The sequence below is a fragment of the Cynoglossus semilaevis genome, chromosome 19, assembly GCF_000523025.1.
Source record: "Cynoglossus semilaevis isolate Cse_v1.0 chromosome 19, Cse_v1.0, whole genome shotgun sequence".
Lineage (NCBI taxonomy): Eukaryota > Metazoa > Chordata > Actinopteri > Pleuronectiformes > Cynoglossidae > Cynoglossus > Cynoglossus semilaevis.
Genome location: NC_024325.1, coordinates 15,127,555 through 15,146,747, shown reverse-complemented (window position 1 = coordinate 15,146,747; position 19,193 = coordinate 15,127,555). Strand labels below are relative to the sequence as shown.

Below are 19,193 nucleotides of genomic sequence, written 5' to 3'. Positions count from 1 at the left end.
AGTTAGTTAGTGAGTTAGTTAGTGAGTTAGTTAAATACTCTTGGTGACTGTAGTACACTGTACATGCTCTACACTGACCCATTAAATAATAATACTGCAGTTCAAGTACCTTTACCTGAACCTCAACATATGCATTTTTTAATGTCAGCGGCCGGAGTGTGAGGTTTGACTGGTGCCTGGCTGAGGTCAGGCTGCTGCATAATTAATCTGACGACTCGGTGGTGATGATGATGATGATGATGATGATGATGATGATGACGATGATGATGATGATGATGATGATGATGATGATGATGATGATGATGATGATGATGATGATGATGATGAACTCGGTGGTGATGATGATGATGATGATGATGATGATGATGATGATGACGATGATGATGATGATGATGTGTGTGTGTTAGGCTGGATTTACCCAAACACCCAGCTGATGTTTTATAGATGATCCAAGACAGAACAGCTGCTGGTCTTTATTTCACCAACACACCCTCACTGCTCATGTTCCTTCAGTACTTCACTATACAGTACTTCACTGTACAGTACTTTACTGTACAGTACTTCACTATACAGTACTGCATCAGTGGAGTGAAGTGAGGAAGTATATGAAGAAGTGAAGAGGATGCATCATCATCTTTTGGTTTCTAATCTACTTTACACTGTATAGTACTTCACTGTACAGTACTGCATCAGTGGAGCGAAGTCATCATCATCTTTTGGTTTCTAATCTACTTTCTCAGCTCTAGCCCTTTTCTGCTAACTTACCTTCCAGCATTTCTGCACAAACATTATGTTATTTGTTAGGGAGCGTATACAAATTAGACCAAACGTACCAGACATAACGTTGAGTCCATACGTCATCACTCTGGTCTTTTCTCTTCCCGTGTCCACAGCTCCCAGATCCATCTACAGCACAGACAGCGGTGAGTGTCTGTTTCATCTGAACTTTTTTTTTTTATTTAACATTATCTCCAAACATTCAGCTTCTGTAACTGAAATCACTCACTGCACAGACAGCGGCTGTAATAACGCAAACACACAGACAGAAGACAGATGGCGCTGCAGCTTAACTAAGACTCCGTTTATTGCATTTTAAAGCATCTCTTTAGTCACAGCTCAGATCCTTGATGTGAGTCTATTAAACATCCGTTCTCAAATAATAGTCAAATATTCCACTTAAACGTTTGTTTTATTGTTCAAAGTGATATAATATACTGTATTTATAATATAATATAAACCTCTGAACAAATCAGTAAGAAAATCAGCTCAAAGGAAGGAGCGAGGTTGAAACTTTAAATAGTTGCTGTGACTCTGGTGCCCTCTGCTGTCTCTTTTTCTCTACTGCACACCTATGTCATTGGCAACAGTTGCTGTACGGAGCGGCCATAGATGAAACTAAAAGGATAATAACACATTCAAACTTTAATTTAGAAGCAACATTTAATACATGTAAGCAGTTTTAGCAATTTTTTTTACCACATATAATTTAATAAAGTCTTATCCTCACACAGTAAAGATACTGTAACACTTAAACCAGGGTTGGTGTTACTACGTGTTAGCTTTATATACATTAAAAATTGTGTGTTACAAGTACCTAAAGGTTAGCAATAAATACGACTAAATGTTAAGAGTTGGCCCAAAAACAGCCAAAACATTTTTGTTAACAAAATCCTGACTGTTTGTGCTGATTTGTTTATCTTTATTTATTCCAGACTTATTCACTGCCAAATCAGCCTCTTTACCAGGCTATGGTAGAAATGGACTGAACAAGGTCAGTGAGCGCCACCTTGTGTTTGGGAAGTGTGTTCTGCAGATGTTATGTTTTCTAGTGCCTTTTGTGAGCCACAAAACAATATTTTACATTATCCAACTCCAACGACACACATTACTCACAATTTAAAAACACGTGTCGGTCACAGCACAGAACTGACATCATTTCTAGGTTCTGTCTGTCTGTTGTTGGCCCCGCATTACATAAATACCTCACCTGCTGTTTCTGTGTCCCTGCAGCCGGCAGATTATTTCCAGTGTGACAGTGGGAACCCAGCCAAGTGGCAGATCAAAGGTCAGTTGTTAGAAGCTAATTCTTTCATGATTTAAATTCACGTCATGTTGCATTTTGGCTCTCTGATGTCTGGCTGAAACGTCTGGCTGAAAAAGCAGTGGGTGAAACATTCTTTGTTATCTTTTTTTTCTTCTTCTTCTTCTTCTTTGCAGAATACAAGGTAAGACGTTCCTGCCAAAGATACTGAGCTGTGTCAGAGCCAAGAATGAAAGGTCTGGATCAGTGAAAGTCAGTACAGCAACCACCTAGAGTGAGAGAGGGTTCATAACAGTGACTCCCTCACTGGAGGAGGAGGGTGATCTGTTTACTAAACATAAAAAAATACTAACAAATTACTTTCAGTGTCTGTAAAGGACTTTGGAGTTTAATTATTTTTCTGAAATCTGTGTGGATTTCTAAAATTTTCTCTGCAAACTTTTCCATTTGCACGATAATAGCAGCTTTAGAAAAAAGGTATTATGGGTAATTAATTTTGAATGAAGTTGACAGGAGTACCATATTAACCATATGTTGATATAATCTTCTTCTCTCTGTCTTTGTCAGATCTACCCATACGAAGCTCTGATGGTGTCGGTCAGAGGACAGCAGCGTCTCCCCAGTGATGTGGACAGAGCCAGACTGGAGGTGAGCTGCTACACAGCCAGGTCTTCAAGAGAAGGAAAATGTTTTTTATTGATTCTTTTTGTCATTCTCAGTACGGTATTTTACTTTCTTTAATAGTATGAGCATACATGCAGTACCATGGTAGTCCACAAGGGGCAGACTTTAACAAATAAATCGAGTACAGTTTAATTTTTATCTTAAGACTGAAAGATATACTTTTTTTAAAACATTTTTTTCCCTCTCCTAAATGTTTTTTTTAATAGATTTCTTCAGATTTTTTGACAATTTTGTCCTGACACTTCTGTTTTCATAGCGTCACCTCTCACCAGAGGAGTTCTACAGAGTCTTTGGCATGTCCATGTCCTCATTTGACCGACTCGCTCAGTGGAAGAAGAACGAACTGAAGAAGCAGGTCCGGCTCTTTTAAAAAAAATAATACAAAAATAAAACTGCTGTCACTGTGCAGGGTGTTTCCTGGATCATGGTCTTTGGTTTTAATGGAGAACAAACGGGTTGATATTGATCATTTTTTCTTTTATTTTTTTTAAATGGGGTTTTGCTCCCTTGAAGTGTCAAGAGTTGAAGTAACAGAGCACTTCTGTTTAGTTTTAGTCCTTTAAATGGTTTGAGATGGTACAACAAATGCAAAGACGAGCCAAGTGGCTCATCCACCAGCAGAGGTCAGTGTTCTGCCGTGATAGACAACAGTATGCACCACGTGGAGAACCAGCTGTTTTGAAAGTGAAGCACGTCGTTGTGTGAATATGTTGTGTGTCAGAGAGAGTGGCAGGTTGTCGGAGTGGAACGTAAACACAGAGGTCAGCGGAGATGAGGCCTGGTCATAACTAACTGAATGTCAACAATGTTGTTTTATGATATATTATAACTGAGAACCAAATGTTTTTTTCCTTCTCTTGACTGGCATGTGTTGGATATTTGAAGCCATATTAGTGTCTAATTTCACAGACTAAAGCAGACTGTGCTGTTCACTGACTTGGTGTGATTGTGAGGCTTATTAATGCAGATGAGATCATACATGTCATTTTGGTTTTTCCCTCTGTTTTTTCACCAGTTCCCTAAAGAAAATAGCTGCTGGATTAAAATCAGACTGATCCTGTTTGTGTCTTTGTCTATATTTTATCTATATTCAGTAATATTCTGAGAACAGAAATATAAGATTTTTTTAGGTTAGATCAATGGTGCGGTCACCTTTTAGTTTTGCAATCACTACATGACATTTATTAAAATTGTGTAAAGACTCAGCAACAAAAGTACTGCAGTTAAAGTAGTAGCTGTCACAAATTACTTACTTTTTTGTTCAAAAGAAAAACAAAATTTGATTTTGTTTGTTGCCTCAAGGCAAGAATGAAAAATAATAATATTCAAAATAAACACGATGATAGTCTGTAAATAAAGGTGTAGAATATATTATAAAATATATAATAAAACATACTCTTTAATAGTATTTCTACCTTAAATATAATATTTAATTTTGGCAAATTAATATAAACTATATAGGTGGAATATTAAAAAAAAAACTCGATAATTGGTCGTGAACACACCGGCGCTAGGACCCAGTGGATAACAACCCGGGCGTCTGCTTCCATTGACTCCAATAATACTGGAGTGTAGCGGCCGCACTGACTCATTGGTCCGCTCAGAGGCTGACAGAGCCACGCTGTGTCCGTGCCCGAAGATCCGCCTCACTTGTTCACTCACTTTTAAAAGAAAATACCACAGGATTATTAAGTTGTCTCACATTTTCCAGAAAACACACGACTATAGCCTAGAGAACCACAACAAACATGGAGTCTAAACGTCAGAGCGGTGAGTAAAGTGAATGTTGTAAAATGTTGTCTGTGATGACATCACTGGGCTCCGAATTGTGTGGACAAAACATTATTGTTTGGTGTTTCGTATTAGAATTTATATTAAACGAATAACAGGGTTTTGACTGAAACGTTAAATGGTTTATCACACTAAAGTAAAATGACTGCGCGATGAACTACTTTTTAAGACGTCAAACGTTTTATGAATCATAAAAAGGAATTGTAACGGCTAAATAACAGACAGTAATTCGTTTATGGGTTATATTTTATATAGTAAATTATATTCTAGCGTTTAAAAAATGCAGTTTGTACTCGTTCCTTTACTTAATGTGTATTTTCAAACTTAAACGGGAGCGGTAGTAAAAAAAAATATAACCGTCTGGTGATTTTAAACACTGCTGGAGTAACGGGAGAGTGACGTCACACACCTACGCGCCGCTTAGCGGCTCTGTGATTGGCTGCCGAGCCGGAGGTGTCCTCGTGCGCACAGGTAGTGATGTAATGTGATAGCAACAGAGAAATGCCCTGTTGGAAGCTGCTCTGCTGGAGCTGCTGCCGCGGCGGGGGGGGGGAGCAAGGGAAGAAAAGTGAAGGAAAGGCATTCATTCGTCACATGACCTGCAGGTATTTGCTCCTGAAGGCCACTACTTGGACCAAGCTCGGTGTAAAACAACACAGTTAATTGAAAGGTTTCCTGAAATAGAAGAAAGTTAGTAACTAATCTCAATAAAACGGACTTGGTCCAAGATAGAAATGTTTTATTTCCCCTTAAAAGTTCTCACGAAAGTGCCAGTAAAGAAAAAAAAAAAAACAACAATAAAATAATTATAGGTGTTATAGGATTACATGTTATATCATTGTTAGTTTAAAAAAATCCTAAATTAATTATTTAATATTAATTGTGGGAATTTTAATAATTATGTATTAATACTGTAAATGCAATACAGTTGGAGTAGCTCAAAATGAGGCAAAAATAGTCACAAATTAGCCAAAATTTAACTTAGTTATCACAGGAACATCTTACATATCTCAGACTCTAAACCAAATACAGCATAGCTTTTAACAAAATATGACAAACATGATGAATATTTAAAACGTATCAAAAGTATTGTTAAAACATTTAATTTAGTAAATATTTATCTAAAAGTTGCAGCAAAATTAAAAAATAAAAGTGGGGAAATGTGTGATAATGTGACCCAATTACAGTTCCTTTCCAGTCTTACTTGGACTGTCCATAAGATAAAGATAAACTGCGAACCTATTCATGCCATTGAAATTTGCTCTTGTTTCCATCAAGTATAAATCATTATAATTTAGACCACACATTAAATACTCCCTAGATAAAATGTTAATAATGATAACAATAATGTTGATAATCCTAACATGTGTTACATCTGTCAGGGATGAACTGGTACAGGGCCACTCTATAGTGTGGTAGAGTATATGGAACTGTGAACAATAGCAGGAAAACCACATATGGAAGTGATGATATTAACAATGTGACAACCTGCCATATACTATGTCTACACATTATGTAGATAATGATGTATTAAACAAAAGCAGCTCAGTGATTTGTGACCCAACTCTGGAATGTAGAGAAAACGTATGATCGTTGTGGTAAAGATAGAACCCAAGGATAAAGTCATTATTACAGAGTGAAGTTAATGAAGTCAGAGCTGTATGATCTGAAGTACAGTCGACCAGAGGCCGAACTCTTCATCTGGACTCCCACACAGGAACATCTCTCTCTCTCTCTCTCTCATGTGAAACAATCCGTGACCTTGAACACGGCTCGGTTACATTTCCTCTTTCCTTTTCCTACTCATCTGACACTGACTCCCTCCTTCCTCCCTTCTTTCTCAGATTCCATGTTTTTCACGCGACAGAAATACCCAAACCTGCTTCTCTGCACGTGTCACACTTGTTTTTGACTGTTTTTGTCCAACCCTGCTCACAAACAGGAAAAACACACTAGCACGGTTTGTCCAGATACACAACATTTCTTTCACCTTCCTGTCCAAGCATGTGTGTGAGTCACAGACAGTGATGACAGTTTACAGCGGTCTGGACTCAGACGCCTCGTCCACATGGTCCTTCTCTAGGGGAAAAAAAGAGGAGAATTCCTCTGTGTTACTGAGTTTTTCTTTCAACTATTTTACTACCACTGTTTGAGGTTTCTCAAATTCTTTTGTCAGTCTGAGAGCGATGTGAGTGCTGTGCAGTGTGCACTGCATGATGGGTATTTCCACTATAATAGTTATTTATCTGTCTTTAGGCTGAGCTAACATTCTTGGGGCTGCGATCTCATTATAGCAGTGCGACACAGACGGCCATTGTGATGGTGTAATTTTATTCTTTGAGCTCCCTGAAAATAAATAGGCATATTTTCCTGTCTACAAGTTGAAGGTGGCTTTGTTTTCACGTTTCCTGCTGGTGTTGTTGACTGTTGTTTTCCACTGTCTTATCTTCGCTGTTGACGACTGTAGCAAAAAACAGCATAACAATGGACTGTTGACTGTTCAGTAGATTAACAGTTTTTGTCAACAGTGACATTCTGCTATGGTACTTGGGGTGTGAGAAAATATCGATACATTGAAATATCGTGATATTTTGTTTTTACAATACCCTATTGGATATGAAATTCTTCAGCAGTCTAATACTCATAATCTGACGTTAAGATGTAACAGCATTGTGTGTTTATTATTCTGACAAAACACGATATATCGTCGTGCCTGTAGTATTGCAGTATATCACAATATATCGTATCCTGATACGTGTCATATCGCCAGATTCTTGTCCAATCACAGCCCTAGTACACAGGAGCAGTAGTGTGTACTGCACACGGCTCCGTCCACTTCCTACTGTATATACAGTAAATGGATAAATGGACACAGTCAGCGCAGACTATATGTCAACGGGGCTAATGCTAAGTCACTGCTAACAGTGTCTGCCTGGTTCAGTTCAGTGTCAACAAACACTGACCGTATCAGGGGTCTCCTTGATTCTGCCCTGTAGCCTCACTATTTGAGGAAAGTGATAAGACACTGAAAGAATTTTTCCTCCAGCTGTTTCTGTTTTCCATCCTGGTGCTGTTGGGACGGGACTTTTTACACTGGGAGCTCCAGACGAGTGCTGACACTGTCGGCCGTTGTCACTGAAATATGAATGAGGCTGATGTTGGATTTTCTCTGAAGCAGACTTTTGTTGGAGAGGGAGCTGCTGAGGCCACCACAACTTGACCCCTGACCTCTGATTATAGACAATGGGTTTCTGGAGAAGGGATGGAGAGAGGCTGAAGTGAAGAAGAGGAGTTGAAAGGCAAGGATGAGAAATGAAGGAGGGATCTGAAGAGGAGTGGAGGTTAGCATGTGGGATCTTGAGGGAGCTCACCCTCTGGGAGTGTGGGGGAGGCAGGAAAAAAAAATATGCTTTAATGCAAAATGAACATTCCGTACATTTGTTAGAATGAAATATAATTACTGTGAAAACGGCCATGAAACCCTGGTTTGTGTGAGAAGTCGTAGCTTCTGACGTTACAGATAACATCAACAGGAGAATCAATCGAGTGCTCCACTTACACGTCCTGAAATAAACTGGGAGAGATGTTTCGGATGGGTGAGGCAGATGAAGGAGGAGGTCGGCCTTGGCTCGGTGTGGTGACTGATGGCTGAGATATTTTATGGAAGGGAGGGTAAGCCTCAGATTAGCAGGAGTAGATCCTTTTTTTTTTTTTTTCCCTTTTCGTCCCCCTGCTGCCAATAAGCCTGCTGTGAGATAAACAGCAGCAGTGAAGCTGCGGTTGTTTTTGCTCCGAGCTGCGACTAAATCAGTTGAAATGGGAGTCGCATGGCTCTGGTCTCATGACTGACCTCCTTCTGAGAGCGTGTCCTTTAGAAAAACACAGAAATGTACTTTTTTTGTTGTTGTTCTTAAAGCAACACAAACACACGACATGCTGCACATTCTCTGTGGCTCCTGACCAGATGTCGGAGAAGGACCGACAAATTAATAGTTTCTGTGAAAATCTCGGAGAATCATGGGGGGAAAAAAACAGGATTAGAAGAGACACCCGAGCTGTGTGTGTGTGTGTGTGTGTGTGTGTGTGTGTGTGTGGAACAGTGGGTTACAGTGTTCCCTCTGAGGGTGAGGTTGACCACAGGCCCACAGAACAGCTGATACTCAGCTTCTGATGAGTGGATGAGAGAGGTAGAGAGAGAGAGAGAGAAAGAGAGATGGAAAACACATTAATGATGTAAATTACAATTTCAAAAGAACAAAAATTAAAGGGACCAGAGGCCAAACATCAACTGTTAACTACTGCTGTTTCAGAGAGGAATTTACAAGTGGATGTTCTTCAACTAATGTGAACTTAAGACGGGGATTTCTGGAAACATTTGATCAACTCCCTGGCTAAATAAAAAGTTTCTGAACAGTGGGGCCGTACACCCCCACATCCGGGCCTCAGTCCTTTTCCTGCACACAGTCTATCACAGTAACAGAGAAGATCAGAGGGAAAAGTGAGTGTGAGTCTGAAGGAAGAGTGAGAGCAGCAGTGAACGGTGAAGAGACTGAAGACCAGGAGTGAAATGGAGAGAAACTTCTTTCATCAGCTGGGACAGGAAGCCACAGCTGCTGACCGAGAAAATCTCCACTCACACACACACACACACACACACACAGCTGCTGGAGACATATCCTCTAACCCTGAATACCCATGGATGGAGACGGTGCAGCTGCGCGGGGCCACGCCCCTCACGGGCCGCTCATGTGTCGGTTCCTGTTTTGTTTTTTCGCCCAAATTTCTGTCAGCGCGTCGCAGGCCATTGTGGTCGTCTAATTTTGGCTCTCAGGGAGACAATGGAGTATTGTCAGACTGGGATGGCAGCGGAAGAGGCTTGTGAGAGAGCGAGGGCCGATCGCTCCTCGTGAGAGAGAAAGAAGACTTTCAAGTTTCTTTACAGCAGCAGCAGCTCTTTATTATAAGTCACAGTTTGATGAACTGTGCAGTGTCAGGGTTTGATATGACTGTGGTCTGCCCACTGTGGGATCAACGTGGTACAACCAGAAAAAAATAATAAAATACATATTCATATTTTATATTTAGGGCTGTTAAAATTAACGCATTGATAAACCTGTGTTTGTCTTTGTCGTGTTTTCTTTTTCACCAATATACCGTCCCTTTTTTGTCGTCATTTTTAGGATAATTGATTTATCATATTAAACAAACACTGGTTTGGTTTTCAATTAATGTAGAAAATGACCTGTGGCAGGTGAGGACTAGTAAATGAGAAAATCTTAAATGAACATGAGCGTCAGCTCTGAAGTCAGTTTCTAAATCAGTGGACAGTAGAACAGGTGAGTTTCAACACATTTTTTATTTAACTTTCTGAAATGAAACCAAACACAGAGTGAAACCTGCCTGGAGGAGAACTAACGAGTCTCCACAGTGAGATAAAACGGATTTACTGCAAACCAAACTGTGGTGACATTTCCATGGTTTGGAGAGTGTCGTGTGTGTGTGTGTCATATCATTCATTCAAATTATAAATATGAAAAAAAAAAAACCTCTTCCAGAGGAGAGGAACTCTCCGTACGGTACAACGTGACCGTCTGTTTCTGCGTCTCATTTTTCCTTTGATGTAGAATCAGTGAAGAACACGGTGCCAGTGTCTGAACACGCTGTCTTGTCTTTCTGGAAACTCAGATTTCCTTCTTTTACAGGCTGTATTTCCTATTTAGAAGGAAACCCCCTCTTCCTCCTCCCCCACCTCACCCTCTTCTGTCAGACAGGATGTGTGAGTGTGTCAGGGCATGTGGAACAATGTCAAGGTCGTTAACCATCATGTAAAAGAGCTGTGTTTGAACAGAAAGCAACAAAATCTGACAAAGACACCACCTGAATACCAGGGGTGAAGGGAAACACCCAGACACTTTACTGGTTAATTAACAACATGCAGATATTCATACTGTTGGTTGATGAAGACGGTAAATGTTTTATTAACAACATGCAGATATTCATGGTGTTGGTTGATGAAGACGGTAAATGTTTCTGAAACTCTGAGCCAGATACAGCTAACACACTGATATGCCAAGATGCTAAATATTCCCGTCCTATCAGCTGCTGCGGCAGCTGTTCACAGACGGCCTGCAGCGAGCTGCCAGTTTAAACTCACACACTCGCATGCAGATGATAAACTGACGGCGTGGGTGTAACAACACGGGCAGTGGAAGTCGTGTTAGAAGTCGTCACTCTGAGTGTTTTATTGTTGTTCTGAACACCCAAATCATACGTTGTGTGTTTGTGTGGTCGACAGTGGCGGTGGAGAGGCTGCTGAACGAGTTGGCCTCTCTACTGAAGATGTTGGATCACGAGGCAGTCAGTCCGGCCACGGCGGACAAGATGGCCTCTGTACGCAACATCGTGGACTCCATGCAGCTGAGCGGTACGACTGGGTTTATATTCTCTCTATTTTTGTTTTTGTTTTTGATCTGGTCTGACCTGCAGGGAGGATTCTCCAGCAAAGAGATCAAATGTCATCACGTTTGTTACGTTGAAGCACAGTCACTCTGAACACTGAACCAGAACAGAGACCAAACGTTACATCTTTAAGACAGATCAGATGATGAAAGTGTTATGAATTAAAATATAAAAGATACAAATTACATTAGTGAGAATGGGTTTATTTTTGACAGTTAAAGTGTGGTCAAATATTTTTGTTTTTCATTTCCTCCAGTGGGGCCCGCCCCTCACTTTGAGACACACTGAGCTAAGGAATGTCACAGTGAGAACTCCAGTTCAGACAACAGAAATAGGGCCTTTGTTGTTTGACTGTGTTATTTTGCTGTGGTTTCAGTCTCCTGTCATTAACACAGCACTACAGTTGACACACACACACCACACACACACACACACACACAAAGGTCTGGAATGACATCTGTATAAGTTCAGTCTCAATGGGCCACTGGACGGTCCTGTCAGTCCAGTATGGACTGGTCAGTGAAGTGGGCACCATCTCCTGGCCACATCAGACCAAGGAGAGTTCTTTCATTCATATACGTTTGTGTCCATCCATCTGTAAAATGTTGGATCTGAGGATATGAATCCTTGAGTCCTGTCACTCCTGACTCTTGTCTCTCAGACCAGTGTCTCAGCTCCAGACTAACCTCTCGTTCATCTTCCTCACAGTCAGCGGACCTGACGTCTACATGAACAGCTGTCTCTATAGCAACGGCACCAGTTTTGTAGAGTCTCTGTTCGAGGACTTTGGTGAGTTTGATTAAAGTGAAAACGTACTCATTCACACACACGAGTGAACCCTGTCTCTGGGCAGAATCCCTGCTCAGCTGAGGGCAGTAATAATAATAATCCCGTCTTCTTCCTGTCAGACTGTGATTTGCACATCCTCAGTGCTTCTCCAGTGGAGCAGAAAGAGGAGGAAGAGAAAAGTCACCCTAATAAATCTGTGAGTCTCCCTCTCATCTTCACTTCACTCATCTCCGATCTCCTCCGAACTAAAACTGACCTCTGACCTCTGCCTGCCGTTCTTCAGACGCCCACCGACACCCCCCCTCCTCTGCCCACCACCCCACTACCTGATGACTACTATGAAGAGGCGGTTCCTCTGGATCCTGGATCCACCCCTCAGTATTTCACCACCAACATCAACAGTCAGTACTGTGCACTGTCTTTGTTAAACAGATAGATCCAGTTATTGTTACTGGTGTTTTTGTTGAGAAACAGAATAAACTGTTTTTGGTCATTGTTTTTAGAATGTTGACTAATCATGATTAATCGTCATCTATCAGGAATTGCTTTGATTAATCACCTTTGCTGATCTTCATCACAGCTGCTCTGTGGTGAATCAGATCAGGAAATGTCGGCCATTTTTTATTTTTACTAAACGTTATTCTCTGTTCTGTCGTCGTCTCTGCCGTAGACTCCACCAACTCAGTCGAAGACGCTTACTACGAGGACGCAGACAACAACTATCCCACCACCAGGATTAACGGACCTCCCAAAAACTCCTGTGAGTTCGCCCCCTCCTGTTAGTGTGTGGAACATGTGATCGAACAGGAGCAGAAAGTTTTTGATGTTATTTTGGTCTCTGATCCTCAGACAATGACTCAGACGCTCTGAGCAGTTCCTACGAGTCCTACGAGGAGGAGGAGGAGGAGTCAAAGGGACGGGAGCGACCTCAGGGGTGGGCAGCAGAGGAGAGTCCAGACGGACCTGTGACCGACTGCCGCATCTGCGCGTTCCTGCTGCGGAAGAAACGTTTCGGCCAGTGGACGAAGCAGCTCATCGTCGTGCGTGACAATAAACTGCAGGTAAATTAAAACAAAAAACAAAAACACTTGAGATGTGGTTCAGAAGGAGAGCAGCGGCCAGATAAAAAACAAACAAACACTTGAGACGTGGTTCAGAAGGAGAGCAGCAGCCAGACCTGACGTGGACGTGTCAGCAGCTCCAACTCACAAACAACCAAAAACCCACACAAACACTGGATTCCACACAGAGGAGTCCTTGTTGATCAGCAGTTCAAAGTAGGAATCTCTCTACTCTGACTCAACAGCGCCCCGCCCTGTTTTTAAGAACCTATTTCTGGAAAAAACATTTTAAGAAAAAGAAGAAAAATTTCAACAGGTGTTGGATCAAAAAAAAAAAAGACAAAGAATGTTGAGATTCTCACTGTCAGTTAGAAATACCTCACTGATGGAACACAGAGTGGATCCTGCCTCACTTTTAAATCAGAAACAGATTCTGTTTTTTTTTTTGTTTAATAACCCATTCTCCCCCCTCCACAGTGTTATAAGAGCATCAAGGAGAGCACACCTCACACAGAGCTGCCTCTGAACCTCTGCAACGTCATCTACGTCCCCAAAGAAGGAAAGAAAAAGAGACACGAGCTGCGGTTCTCTCTGCCCGGAGGCGAGGCTCTGGTCCTGGCCGTCCAGAGCAGAGAGCAGGCGCAGCGGTGGCTCAAGGTACCGATGTTTGATATTGGGTCACAGTGGAAGGAACTGAGAGTGGGGAGGAACAAAGGAGACAAGGGAGTTAAAGGATTTTTTTTTTTCCTTTTTTGTTTTGAAGGTGGTGCAGGAGGTTGGTAGCCAGTGTAGCAACACTGAAGGATTAAATGGATCCTGTTCTCCCATCATACAGAGGAAACTGGAGCTTGATAAGGTGTGTGTCTGTCGGTACCTTAGCCTTTACATCATAACATCACTCTTTTCAACTGTCCCTGTGGCCTCAGTGAGTGAGTGACATCACTTAGCTGAACGACTCATACAGAAACACTGTAAAGTTTTGGCAGCTGTGCAGCCACGGAGCTGAATACATGATGACATGGCAGTTCCACCCTGACCATGACAGGATCTCCTCCCTGCTCCTCCCTCCTCCCTCCTCTCTCTCTCTCTCTCTGCTCCTTCAAATTCCCTGAAGGAAGCACATTTGACCGAGGTTTCTTCTTTAACTCAGGTGCTGCATTCTGAACGACAGGCGTCAGACTCCGACAGCGGGCCGACAGCGGACGGTCAACCCGCGGCTCCAGGGCGAGACAACTCCGACTCACTGAGTAGGTTCAGTCCTGTGGTTTAAAAAAAAGACACTGAAGGAGTTCTGTTCTTAAATATCTGTGGAAAAGGCAATAAAAGAAAAATCCACTTCATAGTTCCACTCCTGCAGAAAGAAACTGGCATCAAACTGACTAAAAGAAAATCTCCAGTTTAACTCCTGTGTGAACTGAGTTGAAACCACAGCTTCACAGCTTTCCTTTCTACTAAAAAGTCCAAACAAACATAGAAAGTTCTGCACACAGACACACTTTCAATAAAACGCCATCAAACACTGTTTTTCTTTAACAAACTCAGGAAGAAGGAGCAGCGGTCACATGTCGCTCAGGTCAAAGTCCGACTTGTTGTTTCAGTGAAGTCACAAACTGTTTACTGAAGAAACCTATGGACACACCGGGGGGCCGGGGAATTGGGGGGGCAGGAAGTGAGGCGCACAGCAGACATGACATCCTTCCCGTCCTCTTCCTGCGATTGTCTCTCACTGACATCACAGGAAGTTGGAGCTCTGCAGCACCTGGAATATTCAGCACTCTCCAGGGTTGAGCTGGAGAAGAAAATACAACGAGTCGAACAAAGAATCATTTTTATTAGAGTGTGTTTCATTATGGAGTGATTTAATGACCACATTGAGATTTTATCTTCAGTAAGTTTAAGGAAAATTAAAATTATGAATAAAGAAAAACTGTAAAATGATAAACTTCAATGGAAACATTGACTTGAGGCCAATTATTACAGTATAATATATCTTAATAGCTGTTTTCAAATAAGTCTTTATCAGTGACTTGCCTTCAAGGACAAAATAAAAAATACATATATTTAAATTTTTTTTAACAAACACAAGCTTTGTCAAAATTGGTAAAAAAAAAAAACTTTTCATGGTGCGTTTTTCTTAGGTATATATACATTACAAACACAAGCTTTGTCAAAATTGGTAAAAAAAAAAAACTTTTCATGGTGCGTTTTTCTTAGGACAGTGAAGGCATCACAGACTTTACTCACCACAGGACTGCAGTGGCCACAGATCCATTCTGTAGTCAGTGGTGATGATGGTCTGACTAAAGTTGAATTTTTGAATTTGAATTTATTGTTTATTATGGTGAAACCTAATCATCCTGGTTTTATTTGTTGCTCGTCTCTTCTCTTTGTTTTTAAATACAGACCGGGGCAAACGCGGACCCTTCTCAGAGCTGACCGGTTCCATGAGCAGAGCAGCGGGGAAGAAAATCAACCGCATCATAACGTTCTCCAAAAAGAAACCGCCTTTACCTGGAGACCCTTCTGCAGCGTCAAGTCACCAGGAAAACCCACGCTGTGGTGAGGACACGGTCTGAACACTGACCACAGACACAGTCTGAACACTGACCACAGACACGGTCAGGACACAAATACGACCGACAGGAAGTGGTTTCCATTCAGTCATCTTCAGGTTCTTTTTACCGCAGGTTTCCTCAGCGTGTGTGTGAGCGGCTCGTGGAAGGAGCGCTGGTGCGTGGTCCGAGGAGGGAGCCTGAACCTGCACAAAGACTCTGGAGACCAGCGGCCCCCCGTTATGGTTGTGCCGCTCAAGGGGGCCGAGGTGGTGCCCGGCGGCCTCGGCCCCAAACACCCGTTCTCCTTCCGCATCCTGCAGGCTGGCAGTGAGGTGGCAGCTCTGGAGGTGACGTCTTTACTTTCCACAATAAAACAACATTTTACAATCCAGGGAGGAGAGCGGGGACGATAGTCAGGTCTTTACTGCCCCCTTCAGGCCAACTGCTCGGAGGATCTGGGTCGGTGGCTGGGTGTGTTGTTTGCTGAGACCGGGACCTGCACCCTCCCAGAGGAACTGCACTACGACTACATCGATGTGGACACGCTCACGGACATACGACACGCCGCCAGACACTCCTTCCTGTGAGTCACTTGTATCATCCCTTTTTTTTTTTGGTTCTGGGTTTTTAGTGTCTCACAGATCTGTGTGTTCTGGTAGGTGGGCCACCTCCACTGCTGCTACGTGGTCCAGCAGCACCTCGGCCGACTCCAGGACGTACGACGAAGTCTACGAAAGTATTGAGGTGAGCCACGGAACTCCTGAGTCATTTCAGTCTGAGGTTCACTGACGCCATGTTGTGACCAAAATACATATTTAAAAATGCTGTGTCCCTGCAATAGTTCCACGCCCCCCACTTTTGGAACCCACTGCTATAATTCATTTTTCCAATCTCCTGTAGGATGCAGATGTGGAAAGCAGGACGGCCCAGGGGAGACGCCCCGCCTCCTTCTCCAGCAGAGACTCTGAAAAAACTGAGCAGCAGGCCACGATCAAGAGACACGTCTCCAGTGAGTTCTATTTCACACACCTACGGTTCCATGAAGACAACACGGTGGGAACTGTTTGTCCGTCGCCTGCTGCAGGTGTCAATCAGTACGGGCGCTATGGAAAGACACGGGCGGAGGAGGACGCGAAGAAGTACACGAAACAGAAAGAAGAGCTGGAGAAGAAGAAGGACGAGCTGAGGAACGAGCTGATCGCCCTGCGCAGGGAGAAGAAGCAGGTGAAGGAGGAGATGAAGAACAGCACAGGTGAGAGGGCGCGGCACGTCAACGAGGGCTGGCGTCGAGCGCCGGAGCGGTACTGACGCTACAGCCTGTGTGTCTGTGTGTTAAAGGACACGCTGTGGAGCAGCGGTTAGCCAAGCTGGAGGCACAGTGTAAACAGAAGGAGGAGGAGAGGGTGGAGCTGGAGCTGAAACTGACAGAAGTCAAGGAGAACCTGAAGAAGTCACTGGCCAGAGGAGCAGCGGGTCCGCCCACTGACCCGCCCAAGATCAGTGTCAAGGTAGAGTCTGAACTGCACAGGTCATTGACTGACACACTCTAAACATCCTTTAGACTTAGAGACTCTCTCTGACTAGAACAGTGGTCCCAACATTGTTTGCAGCGCCCCCTGTTTGTAGAGTTGAGCCCCTTACGGTCACACATTCACAGTAATTGTTTCATAACTTGATTTTAAACCTTTGATTCTACCATAGCTCCGCGAACCTCTACGGGGGCCTGCCCCCCACTTTGAGAACCACAGAGCTATAGGCCCATACAGTCTAACAGCCACGGATCCCACAAGGTGCAGACGCTGCAGATAATTTGTCTGATAGACTGTTGTGTGTGTGTGTGTGTGTGTGTGTGTGTGTGTGCAGGCCCGGGGCAGTAAGGTTGAAAAAGTTTACAACGAGACAGTTCCAGTGAACTCGGCGTCAGAGCTCCGTAAACGACCTCCATCCCTTTATGCCTCCTCCAAGGGGAGTGTGATGCAGAAGGCAAAGGTAAAGTTCACTGACACACACACACACACACACACACAGACTTTACATACGGCAGTGATGCCTGAGTTACAGGGACTGTTGCTAAGGTCAAAGGTCATAAAACTGCAGCCTCTGGTTCTCCCTGTCTGTTTGTCTCACTTCTGCTGTCTCATGATTTACAGGAGTGGGAGGCAAAAAAGGGGAGTTAAAGTGAAGAGGAGGTGATTGACAGATTTATATGAAGGAAGGGAAAAAAAGCCCTGAGTTGTGACAGGACGATGTGTTGAAGAAGGAACAGGTAAAGAATGAGTGACACTGAGAAGAGGAGAAGAACGTGGCACACACCTCCCCTCGTCCTCTGATCTGGAGAAATATTTACAAGTACAGGAGCTGACTGATGCAGCCGTGCAGTACTGACGTGTAGAAGGACGGACATGGAACGGCTGAGTGTGTGTGTGTCAGTGTGTGTGTGTGTGTGTGTGTTTACATTCTCTACAGTGAATCTGCAGATTTTAAAATGTGACGAGCCAAGCACAGGTGAGAGTGTGATTCATCAGTACTGTATGTTTATAGTTCCACGTCCACTGATTTGAATACGCTTTAAAACCAAAAATGAAATTAAAAAAAAAAAATTACATTAAATTATATGTATTTAAACTATGAGGACGATATATTTCAGTATGACACTGTTACTTAATACGTTGTATAAATGTTAATTATTACAATGTGAACTTATTGTTAGTGTTTTTCATTTCATGTATTTTTCGCACTTTATCCTGTTGCATACTGTGTTTTAAGCATATGTCTCAAAAAATATATACTTTTCATTTTTCACAAATATGTTGAGATTTTTGTCTCCTGTGTTTATTCTGGTATTTACAATAATTATATAAATATATGTATTTAGACAAACATGGTTGAGTTGAAGAAAAAGCAAGTTTTAATGTGAGACATTGTCGCCATCTAGTGGTCAGAGTAGGTTAGACAAACACCGAGGCTCAGTTGAAGAAAACGCTTCTTAAATGTGAGATATTGTCGCCATCTAGTGGTCAGAGTAGGTAGTAGAGTTGGCGTAAATGCGTTTTTCCAGTCGTTACTGATTGGTCCATTTATTTGTTTTCAACTGCTTTCTTCTGTTAAAGGTCACCAGAGGAACGTGTTTCAATTCCTGCCGACACCAGGACGTGACGTAGTTACACACTGGACAGGACAGCGGTCCACTGCAGGGCAAGTTAGCGGTCACAACAGAACACAAGTTTAGTTTTATGAAAGCTGAATTATATAACAGTGATGTCATAATAAAATAAAGAATAAAAAAAATAATAATTTAAAAAATAACTTGACATCACAGCAGAGTCACTTCTTTAGAAAGAGTTTATTTAGTGCATTTCTAGTTTGTTCACAGCAGGAACCAAAATATGAAGTTAATCTGTGCTCCTAGTAGTTCACCAAAAGTTCTGGTCCAACACCATTGGTCCACACAGGTTCTGGTGCAACACTATTGGTCCAGTAGTGTTCCCGACAGCCTCACGTTGGTTCACTAGTGTTGTGGTACGACACTGTCGGCTCACTAGTGTTCTCTTGCGGTCAGGAACACGCGCGCGCGACCAGAAACGAAAGACCTTCGGCATGCTGCTGCTGAGCAGAGGTCCACAAGCTTCCATGCAACAACAAACAAACAAACAAACAAACGGCAAAGGAGACGACGGCGACGACCAACGTAAAGGTAAACAACAGCTGTGTTGGTAAGAAGTAAGCATGGAAGCATATACAGTAAAACCTTATATTAACCTGCTGAAGCCCTCAGGGTTTCATCTGATATACAACAGATCCTAAAAAGGTAAC

General features: G+C 42.6%; 2 protein-coding genes across 3 annotated transcripts in view; both read left to right on the top strand.

Annotated features, from left to right (window-relative positions):
- The window catches only part of LOC103395527 (actin-binding LIM protein 3-like), a 31,183-nt gene extending 27,398 nt beyond the window's left edge, over positions 1–3,785 (top strand). The window contains exons 17-22 of the mRNA XM_025065907.1: positions 894–923; positions 1,713–1,771; positions 2,011–2,065; positions 2,218–2,225; positions 2,609–2,689; positions 2,982–3,785. Of these exons, the coding sequence (XP_024921675.1) occupies positions 894–923; positions 1,713–1,771; positions 2,011–2,065; positions 2,218–2,225; positions 2,609–2,689; positions 2,982–3,095 (347 nt within the window). The 3' untranslated portion in view covers positions 3,096–3,785. The remainder of the gene's footprint in view (positions 1–893; positions 924–1,712; positions 1,772–2,010; positions 2,066–2,217; positions 2,226–2,608; positions 2,690–2,981) is intronic.
- A 510-nt stretch (positions 3,786–4,295) lies between these two features.
- afap1l1b (actin filament associated protein 1-like 1b) lies at positions 4,296–18,005 on the top strand. Of its 2 annotated transcripts, XM_025065821.1 has the most exons (20): positions 4,296–4,495; positions 7,695–7,857; positions 10,812–10,940; positions 11,684–11,764; positions 11,884–11,960; positions 12,048–12,165; positions 12,435–12,524; positions 12,614–12,825; positions 13,303–13,482; positions 13,589–13,681; positions 13,976–14,072; positions 15,229–15,384; positions 15,513–15,727; positions 15,818–15,963; positions 16,040–16,124; positions 16,281–16,389; positions 16,465–16,632; positions 16,719–16,888; positions 17,244–17,369; positions 17,531–18,005. In XM_025065821.1, exons 3-20 carry the CDS (start codon positions 10,856–10,858, stop codon positions 17,555–17,557), a joined length of 2,235 nt encoding a protein of 744 aa, XP_024921589.1. In that variant the 5' UTR covers positions 4,296–4,495; positions 7,695–7,857; positions 10,812–10,855; the 3' UTR covers positions 17,558–18,005. The 2 variants fall into 2 exon arrangements, with proteins under 2 accessions (XP_024921589.1, XP_008331479.1); XM_008333257.2 differs by lacking the exon at positions 7,695–7,857.
- Positions 18,006–19,193: the final 1,188 nt, after the last annotated feature.

Coding starts and splice junctions, on each gene's coding strand:
- afap1l1b (XM_008333257.2), top strand. CDS start 4,474: ATGGAGTCTAAACGTCAGAGCG. Junction 11,765..11,883: donor GTCTCTGTTCGAGGACTTTG/GTGAGTTTGATT, acceptor TCTTCCTGTCAG/ACTGTGATTTGCACATCCTC. Junction 12,525..12,613: donor CGGACCTCCCAAAAACTCCT/GTGAGTTCGCCC, acceptor TCTGATCCTCAG/ACAATGACTCAGACGCTCTG.